Source organism: Chaetura pelagica, unplaced genomic scaffold, assembly GCF_000747805.2.
Source record: "Chaetura pelagica isolate M959 unplaced genomic scaffold, ChaPel_1.0 scaffold222, whole genome shotgun sequence".
NCBI lineage: Eukaryota > Metazoa > Chordata > Aves > Apodiformes > Apodidae > Chaetura > Chaetura pelagica.
Window position 1 is genome coordinate 1,431,010 of NW_009952711.1, and position 10,610 is coordinate 1,441,619.

Sequence of the window (10,610 nt, forward strand, 5' to 3'; positions counted from 1 at the left end):
TCCAGCAGCAGCTCCGGGATTCCTCGGGACTCTTCCCAGTTCAGGGAAGTGCTGTGGGAGTTACTGGGGTGGGGGGAGGCGAGAGGTTTTTTGGCGCCCAAAAATCTGCACACAAGCAATGCTGATCCCCACTAGCTGAGCCTGGCTAGCACAGTTGGTAGAGCATGGGACTCTTAATCCCAGGGTTTGTGGGTTTGAGCCCCATTGAGTACCAATAAATTGTTGTCACAGTTTGACTCAGGTCCGACAACAATGCTCTTGATCCCCCCTCCCCCCAACCCAGGTCGGGAAGGAGAGAGAGAAAAAGAGAGAGACTTGGCTGGATTGAAAACTAAACTACACAGCTTTAATTAAAACACTAATGAATGATACAAGAAAATATATACAATTATGTACAGATATGTTCAGGAATGGGCAAAAGCCTCTCGCCTCCCCCCACCCCAGCAACTCCCACAGCACTTCCCTGAACTGGGAAGAGTCCCGAGGAATCCCGGAGCTGCTGCTGGAACAGAGCAGAGAGTTATGGGGGTCACGAGAGATCAAGCCTGAGGATCGACGGTGATGGATGAACAGAGTCCTCCCTGGACGCCGGCCATGGACGGAAGAGAAGGGGAGAAGAAGAAGGGAGGAAGTTGTCTTCTGTGATCTCTGACCTTCCTCTGAGCTTACGTAGATATATGGAATGGAATATCTTTGGCCAATTTTGCTGTCCATCTAACCTCAGCCTCCTACGGGGGGGTCACAGATCTCCCCATAGTGTCTGAGCTGGCAGAGTGCAGGTGCAGCCTTGAAGCCTCAGTAGTTAGAAAAACATTCCACTGTCTTATCAGCCTAGCAGAACACACTGTTGCTAGCTACAAGAAAGCTTACTGAAGGAAAAAAAAATCAGTAAAAAGAAAAATTGGCTTCATCCTGACTCAAACCAGGACATCAGGTCTGAATGCTGTAGTTTTGGCATAGAGGTGTGTGTTTCCAGTTCCTAGGTGCTATTACCTAACAAGTATCTTTAAAATTCCTGTTAAGTTCTTTCTGCATAGACTAAAATAGTTACTTGAAAAGCACAAATTGGTGGTTGTTCACACAGTATAATGATAAAGCTTGCTCAGATTTTCCACATGTAAAAAATACATGTGGAAAGTCTTGTCTATGATTTCTGCCTTAAAAGACTTGCTGTGAAAAAGCACAAGTCTCTGAGTTTTCTTTCCCAAATACTTTATACGTAGAATTTTACAGCATTGTAATGAAATGCATATATAGTTTTCATTTTCCACACATAAGGATTGGTTTATGTTTTCTGGTGCTACAAAAATGGGAAAGTAAAGCTGACTGTTCTTAGTAACAAGTTTCTAAGCAAAATAAACTAATAGAAAACTGTTTAACCAGGTTTTAAAAGAAGTGCATCACAAAGTAAGTTTCTGAAGACTTACAATACTATATGTTGTTTTCTGCAGTATACCAGCTTGGAAGCCAAACTTTGTCAGATAGAAAGTAAATACTTGATCTTGCTTCAAGAAATGAAAACTCCTGTTTGTTCTGAGGAGCAGAGCCCTGCTCGTGAGGTCATCACTCAGTTACTGGAAGATGCCTTGAAAGCAGAAACAAGTGAACAACCAGAACAAGCATTTTTCAAACCACACCTGGTCAGGTAATTTGCTCAAATTAAAATAAAATAACAATTAAATAAATAAAATGTGTATCTTTGGGGGGTTCAGTTCTAGCACAACTGCCTGAAAAACAGACAGTGGGGATATATTTGCAGGATTTGGGGGTTTTATTGTAATTCCTTTCATGAATAGCAGTGTTATCATTAAATCCTTTTGGCTGTAGAAATACATTTATTTTATTTGAGATACAACATTAAACTCAGACTAAAATGTTGCCATATAGCTGCTGAAGGTGAAGAGATGGATTTATCTGAACTTGACTATGTTCTTAAACTGCTTAAACTATGTAGTAACAACTGGAATATGGGCACCAAATCTTTTCTATATGGGATTATAAAAATAATTTTTAATAAAGGATATAAGTAATATTTCTTAAAACTTGAAAACTATAGGGAGTGGCTTGAGGGATGTTTGACATAACTGTAGATGGGAACTTGAGAGTTTCAGTGCTACTGATTAAAGCCTTATTTCTTTTTTCCCCTCTATTTCAGTGAATATGACATATATGGTTTTCAGACAGTCCCAGAGGATGATGATGAGGAGAAACTAGTAGCAAAATCACGAGCTTTGGACCTGAAATCCCTTTCTCTTAGTGAAAATCGAGAGATCTCAGCAGGGGTAAAATGGGAAAACTATCTTGCAAGCACCATGAACAGAGAGATGATGCGCTGTGTGGAACTGAAGAACCTTATTCGATCAGGAATTCCACATGAACATCGTTCCAAGATGTGGAAATGGTGTATCGGTCTCCACGTTAAAAAATTCAAGGACAGCACTGTTCCTGGGTACTTCCAAACCTTGCTTCAAAATGCTCTGGAAAAACAAAACCCTGCATCTAAACAAATTGAGTTGGATCTCTTGAGGACTTTGCCAAACAACAAACATTATTCCTCCCCAACATCGGAAGGGATCCAGAAGCTGCGGAACGTTCTGCTGGCATTTTCCTGGAGAAATCCTGATATAGGGTATTGCCAAGGGCTCAACAGGTAAGGTTTTGTAAGTTATGACTATACAGTGAAATGCGTAATGAGCCTTTCAAATGACATCATTATCAACCTGAGTTCGGGCAGGTTTGCTTTTTGGGTTGTGTGTTCATAATTTATGGTGTTTGAGTAAACTGATAGCCATCACATTTTAAAAAACTGATAACAATCAGAAGATTTGGATCATGAAACTTGTAAAATTATCTTGGTGAAAGAACTGGACACGTACAAAATGGGCTACTTCAGTGTAGTTTTACATGGTCTTCAAGTCAGTTATAGGGGATCTTGCTTTTGTGTGCAAGAGTTTCTTAGGTTTTTACCTGTGGCTTGTTATTTTAACAAGCAGAAAGAAATGCCTTTGATATGGTTAAGGCCACATGTCAGCATTTCCCAGTGATCAATTACAGGACGATTATCATGTCACAAGCCCAAGAAAAATGTGAAGTCATTGCACTTGGTGTTTGCTGAAGTAGCTCTGTTACTTTGAGATCTGTAGTAAAGGAAGGTGTTATTTGAAGCAGGTGTTTGTCTAACATCCTCCTTGTCCCAATGATGTAATAGCTTAGGTATCAATTTGTGCAGTAATTTATGGACTAGAGTAGGAAAAGACTTACGAACCGGAGCAGCTTTATGATTTGAAACTGCACTGAAAAAGTAGTCAAATAGAGGCAGTGAGTGTGAATATAGTAGAAGTAGTGAGGTGGTGGTGATAGCAGTAGTGAGTAATGTAGTAATACTACTTGTTTTCTGAGTGTTCCTCACTAGTGGTTATGTTCTGTAGGTAAATAATGTTTAATATTAATAGTGTCACAGACATGTCACAAGAAATGTCTGGAGAACATGGTTGTTGCAGTCCTGGAGCAACATCTCTCTGATGCCTAGGAGGTGTTAAAAATGCTTTTGCCTACAGTTGAACTTCCTGTGCAGCGTGATCTTTTCCTGGGACATTTTTCTTTTTCATTCTACTGTAAATAATTCTGCATTTAGGGATACTTGTAGAAGTTAAAAGCAAAGTAAATGTTTATTGCTTGCTTTGGTTCTCTTAAGCTTTTAGAGTATGATCACTGTATTAAACTGTAACATCAGAAGCAGTTCAATGTTGTTACAGCTCCTCCTTACAGAAATAAAACAGGTTTACTTGGAGAAATATATTGGAGGTTACCTTTCATACTCAAGCAACAATCCGTAACATCAAGTTATAATCCAATTATTTTTTTGCTTTCAATAATACTCATTGGAAACAGGAAAACCAGGAATGCTGCTGCTGTTTAATTTGGGGTTTTTTCTCTGTTTAAAGAAATTCTTAGAAAAAATTTAGCCTTTTAAAAATGTTCAGGCTTTTTCTTCTCCTTAAAAGACAATGATAGATAAAGATGGAAGTATTACTTATGTTTATCTTAATGGATATGAAGTAAACATGCTTGAAAGGCCCTGTCTTAATTAGCAGTTTTGCTGTTTAGTGCACTCCTGTTAATGTACTTAGCTCTGCTGAACAGAAACAAAGGCTTTGATTGTAATACATTTTTTGATACTGTAATAATCTTTTTCTCCAAATAAACCCTATTTTCAGATTGGTAGCAATTGCACTTCTGTACTTGGAACAGGAAGATGCTTTTTGGTGTCTAGTAGCAATAGTGGAAGTTTTCATGCCTCGTGATTACTACACCAAGACACTGCTAGGATCCCAGGTATGTGCTCTGCCCAAATCAAGTGTGGTCTTGTAAACTGCAGCCAGTTAAAAATCTTTCCTCTAAAACTGTCCAATAGACCTTTGGGGGATGTGTTGAGTTGACAGTTCAGTTGCAGGCACCAGGGACCCTATTTGGTCCAGGACTGACTATAATACTGATGTAACTGTTCAGCAATCTGCTTGCAACTCCAGACTGTAACCCCTCCTGTAGCTTCATAACATTGAGCTGTATTTTTTTTCCCTCAAAATGTGGGGGGTTGTGAGGGATGGTTATGAGCTCCCTGTGAGAGTGGGAGTGAGAATGCATTTTGCAGGACTGCAAGCAGTGTATGCTGTAGCTCTCCTCTGCTTCCAAGCCAGGCTCTGCTATGCGCTGCCTCATCCCTCCAAGTCTTTCCCCAGCTTATTCTTTGCACCGGTGCTCCTGCACCAGTGCAGCACTCGTGACTTGTAGTAGGACCACAACATAAAGTTGTGTCAGCAAGGGTGGTGTGCATTTGGGTGGCCCTGTAAGTTTTGGATGGATCCAGCTTAGAAATGTTAACTAAACAGTCTAGATTTCCCAGTTAGCTCTTGAAAAACCTGCCCTTGAAGACTGGCAATAGCTTTACTGTGAATTACACTGGTGTTGGACAATGCAGGAGCAATAATGTCATCTTTTTCTTCTCTGTAGGTTGATCAGCGAGTATTCAAAGACTTAATGAGTGAGAAGCTTCCACGACTACATGCTCATTTTGAACAGTACAAAGTTGACTATACTCTTATCACTTTCAACTGGTTTCTCGTGGTGTTTGTGGACAGTGTGGTTAGCGACATCCTTTTTAAAATCTGGGACTCCTTCCTATATGAGGGACCAAAGGTGAAGTGACTGAACTAAATTTCTTCGGGTTTTAATCTGGTAACAAAATACTGTTGTGTTACTCAGTGCAGAGTGGAGGAAGCTTGTTCCACAAGAATCCTGTCAGTTAAAATCACTGGTAGGAAAAAAAAGGGAGGAAATATGCATAAATAACCAGTCATAACATTTTCCATTTTATCTGTGTTCTGCAAGTTAAAAGCTTAAGTTACGTGGAAGAATTCTAAATGCTAATTATTTTCCTTTCACCAGCCACCATTATATTTTTTTTTTTACCTCTGAAAAATAAAGCTGTAGGCTGTGCTGTTTGCTCCTACGTGCAGCTGTCAACCAGTTCTAAGTAATTGTATCAAAATGAGAGCTGCTCTTAGAAAGAAGAAAGCTGACGGGGTGGAAGCAGAAGTTAAAAGCATTGGCAAGATGTAAAAACTAGCTGTAACCAAGTGCTACTGTTTAGCTGGTGTCTGAAGCAAGTATTTGTTGTGTTTCTACAGACATTTAAAGTACAGCCGACTGAGTGTCTGGGCTGCTGTCTCGCAAATGAAGGATAGGGGTGAAGGAATTTTCATGTGTTTCATACTTGTGAAATTGCCATGCAATAAAATTGGTGCAAGAAGAAAAATAATTGGATTCAAACACAATAATAACAGTAAAGCAAATGTTGTGGGGAATTAGGCAATTTGAGAGAACAGGATTTACAAATAAGCAGACAAAACCTGTGTGTTAGCTAGATATCTTGCTGGCTGCACCTGAGCAGTCTAACATGCAGTTGTATTTTGGGTGTGTCCACTCCAATCAGTGTGAAGCACCTTGGCATTCTGTGAGGCAGCTGTGAGGCTGACTCATGCAGAACCTACTGAAGCCCTTTCAGAATGAAGGGAAAAAAGCTGCTCCCAACTCTCTCAGTTGATTGACACGCTGGTATCAGCAATTCCTTCAGCCTCAGTCCCTCAGCCTGGTGGGGTAACTCAAGGCACACTGAGGAACTGCTTGTTTAATAAGCAAAACTTGAGCTCTGAAGTCACTTTTTCTGTGCATTCAGCAGGCCCAACAGCCTTTGTTCTATGCCGTATTAGGAACTCAAAACTCCAAAGGATTCATATGCTACAAACCCAGTGTTTTATTCTGGATAGTACTGCAGAACAGCTTGTCTTGGTTCCAGGCCACAGCAGAAGCTTTTGGAAATGGGAATTGGGGCAGGTGGTGGCAGGGACGGGAGGTGGAGCGAGGTGTGAGTCAATAGGGCAGATGCAGCTGGTGAGGAGAGGAACACTTCTCCTTGGAGTTTAGAACAGGTAGTCATGAGAATTGTGCATTCTGTTCTTACAAATTACCAAACATGGCATGTATTTTTACCAGGTAATATTCCGATTTGCCCTGGCACTCTTTAAGTACAAGGAAGAGGAAATCTTAAAGCTGCAGGACTCAATGGCCATTTTCAAGTACCTTCGCTATTTCACCCGCACCGTGCTTGATGCGAGGTGGGTAACTCCAGCTTGTGTGCAACTGGAAGGTGTGTGGTGGAGCACAGAGGAGAAGGCTTCTGTTGGGTTTTTTGTTGTTTTTATCTAGATCTTAATTTAGATACAAAGCAACTACAGATGAAACTACTAAAGTTTATCATGAGTAGTTTATCTAGCAGAAAGAAATGCTGAACTGGTGAATGCATCATTGTACATTTTTAGGTATGAATGCAATTTGCTTTGCCAAGTTGCTTGTGTTTAGCAGTTGTATCATGATAGCAACACCTAAGGATTTCAACCATAGGTGAAGTTTCACCCTGAGTTTTGCATGTAACTTAGGTTGTGAAATGTTTTATGGTAAATAAAAACAAATCCTGGCTCAAGCATTAAAAATGTGAGCTAGGACCCACTAGGTTTAGATCTCTGGTGCAGCATTCATGCACAGGCTAATGCCAAGTAACCCCAGCTGATTTTAAGATTTGAAGCAGAGAATAAATACAAATTAGATGCTCCTCTGTTTTTCAGTTCTTGCAGAGGAATTACAGTTTTAAATTGGAGTCTAATGTTTTAGGTTCTAGTTTCAAGACTGTAGAGCAGCAGATTAATCTTAAAAAGCCATACTGGGATTGGTTTAGTGTCTGAAAGTGTTTTGTACAGATATTGAAACTCACAGATTTTGAATTTAGTACAGAATCATACACTGGAATCTGAATTGTTTTTAACTATAATAGATTCCATATGAATTTAGGCTTATACTTTGGCTCCAAATGCAAGAGCTATTTGTTGTATTTACTTCCTGTGTTTCAGGAAGAGAAGTTAAAACTGAATAATCTTACTCTGGGCTTGAAAAGGATTGCTGGGACTGATGCAGGGAGAATGTTCTGCACCTGATTTTAACAGTAAAATTGTTGATAACAGATGTTGCTTCCTCTGCTGGAAACTGTCCAAAAACTCTTGAGATGGAGTGGTGCTTTGTGTTTTAGCCTTTCCCCTTTGGATTTGAAAAATGCTGGAGAGTTGGACTCATCTGTTTGTGACCAAAATAAATGCTGACTCTGATTCCCAATCTTGAAGTGACAAGAGAAGTATGTACTTGATTGTAGGAAAAGACTGCACATAACTCTTAACAGAAAATAATAAATAAAGCAATTTGTGGGTATTTATAATCGATAAATAGGCATTTTTAAAGCTTATTATCAACTGTGTAATGTGTAGTCCCACTAGTACCACAGCAATATCACCATAAACTAAAGTCTGCAAAAGAAAAGGAGAAGGAAAAATAAATATTTTTTTTTTCTCTTACCTCATTTGAACAGAATTTTTATATCTAATCAGACTTTACCTTCATTTTACAGTTATGTAAAGAAGATTATGGCTTTGCTCTCCTGACTAGACTTTCTGGTGTTGAAATAACCTATTGTAAAGATTTCTAATTATTGATGGAAGACCTCTTATTTTGGTCCTAACAGAATGAGCTAACTGGGTGTCTTTTGCAGGTGGTGAAGTGAGTTCAGATGACAGAATTCAGTGCATCATAGATACTTTACAATACAAATGTATTCTGTGCTAGTCTGTAAATCTTTTTTCTTAGGATTTTCCAAGCCAGAGTTGAAATCAGTGCTGCAGTGCCACCCAGGGGATGTGAATTTGCCTGCTGGAACTGACAGGGCATGGTTCAAACCACCTGGCTTCTTAATCTACCATTTTTATACAGGTTTTACAGCATCAAAATGTGAACATTACAAAAGCATGTTGAATGAGATCATCACTGATAGGGACAAAAAATCAACTTGTGTAGAGGAATAATTCAGAAGGATTATTTTTATAGAATTCATGGGCATCCTGAACAGGTTAAGAAATGGTTTTGCACAGATTTTCTAAGTTCAGGCTTTCTAGTGGAGAAGAGTTTTACAGACATGTGTACAATTATACTCTGGGTTATAGGATGTCAGGCTTTTCTACAGATGGAAGGTTTGTTTTGTAGTGTGTCACAGACAGGGAGAGAAGCTGTTGGAATATGTTCTGTTTATAAATAGCAGGAAATTAGTCCTGTTCGCTCAAAAATACAAATCTAGAGAGAGCTTAGCCTTAAATAAATTGTCCAAATAAGAAATTAAGAGATGTTCTTAATATTTTATCTGATAATTACACTGTAATGAGTTAAATTCCAGTTCCTCTTTTTCCTGCAGTAAATGATGAGCTATTTTTTAGGTTTAGCTCAGCAGTAACCACGTAGTTAACTCTGTCTTTGGACTGCCAAGGCAGATCAGTTACCAGTTTTGCTGTGACTGAATGGTCATATGATGCAGCATTCTGGAAGTGTGGTGGATATTCTTGTGATGCTTTTCTGTGGGATCTGCCAAGCTGGAGTTGACCCAAGCTCAGAGATCTCTGCTCCAGCCAGCAGAATTCCCCAGCTTTCCCACGGTATAACATTTGGCTTATACATGTTTTGTATCATCCTTGTATTTGCATTATCCCAGGATTAATTTGGCCTCTCAGACCACCTCATTATCTTAAATAACTTGAGAGCTGAGTGTCCTGGGATTGAAAGAGCTCCAGAAGGAAGTTATCTAATCTATAATGGGCACCAAATGTTCAACCTGGCCAGGAGAGCTCTGATTATTCCAGCCTACATCTTCTGCTCAGTGTTGTTGAGGCTGTAATCACTACAGCATCCTATAGAGTGTGCAAGGGGCTTTGGGAACTGTTGAGTAATATTTTATTACTTGGAATAACTTGAAAACCGAGTGTTTTATAGAACCTTCTTGCCATACTGATAACATCTGAGACTTGTCAGGTACATGAGGGAGACCAGAGATACTGGCTATATACTAAATATCGATATGGATGAAGATAAAAACTGATTTTTTTAAAAGCACCAAATACGAATTATTGCCTTCTAACATTGTGTAATCTTACAGGAAACTGACTGGTATTGCTTTTGGAGACCTGAATCCTTTTCCATTACGCCAGATCAGGAACAGGAGGACCTACCACCTGGAGAAAGTGCGTCTTGAACTCACTGAACTGGAAGCCATTCGTGAGGATTTTCTACGAGAACGGGACACATGTGCAGAAAAAAGAGACCTTATTAGTGATGATGAGGAAGATAGTTGAAACTATTCAACATAAATTTTTCTTTGGGATTGTGACCAAAGTGAGTTAACCTCCAAAACACTTGATGAATCCTGTCAAACAGAATGTAATCTAGTTGCTTTTGGAAATATGCAGGACAGATTTCCAAACCCCAGCACTTTCAGAAGTACTGCTCTGTATGGAGGCCAAACACTTCTGTTTACATTTATGTTCTTGGAGTTGTATGTAGAGCACTTAATACCCATCTCAGTTTAGTCAAACAGCTGAGTTGCCATTTGCTTTCCTGCAGTGCACTGTCAGTGCCTGTATGTGAAACTGAGGTAAGAGAAGTCCATGCTGTGTTTACTACATTTATTGCCATTCTTTGTTGTGTTTTTTTTTTTTTAACGTAATCATGTTTTTTGTAGTGCAGGTTCAGTGTGGGAGGACATCATATTCTTTGGTTTCAGGTTGGTTCAATAAATGCCTTTCATCATGCTGTCCTTGAATAAACTAGTCATTTTTGAGGTCACAAACTAGAAAAGTGTGAAATGAAGCACAGGAAGAACTTGTACATTCCTTTGTCTTTTCCTGAAGTGACATGAAACAGATCATCAAACAGAAAACGTGAATATATTTACTTAAGAGGTAAAATAAGTACCTGTTTGTCACAGAATGTTCAGTGTATCCTGAAACAGTGATATCAAACATCATTTATGGCTTGCTGGGCAGCTGTGATGATAAAGGTTCTCATCAATGCAAGGGGTTTGTAGGTGAAATTTTGTTTAGTCAATTTAATTTCTGTTCACTTTTTTGATTACAAAAAAAGAAGCCACAACCAAAACCCAGCCATTATGAAAGAAGAATGGAGCTTGC

General features: G+C 39.3%; 1 protein-coding gene across 1 annotated transcript in view; it reads left to right on the plus strand.

Moving 5' to 3' along the window:
- TBC1D2B (TBC1 domain family, member 2B) overlaps positions 1-9,806 on the plus strand; it is a 28,492-nt gene extending 18,686 nt beyond the window's left edge. The window contains exons 7-12 of the mRNA XM_009994509.1: positions 1,452-1,645; positions 2,156-2,650; positions 4,218-4,335; positions 5,011-5,196; positions 6,553-6,674; positions 9,581-9,806. Coding sequence (XP_009992811.1) covers positions 1,452-1,645; positions 2,156-2,650; positions 4,218-4,335; positions 5,011-5,196; positions 6,553-6,674; positions 9,581-9,776 — 1,311 coding nt within the window. The 3' untranslated portion in view covers positions 9,777-9,806. The remainder of the gene's footprint in view (positions 1-1,451; positions 1,646-2,155; positions 2,651-4,217; positions 4,336-5,010; positions 5,197-6,552; positions 6,675-9,580) is intronic.
- The last annotated feature ends 804 nt before the right edge of the window (positions 9,807-10,610 follow it).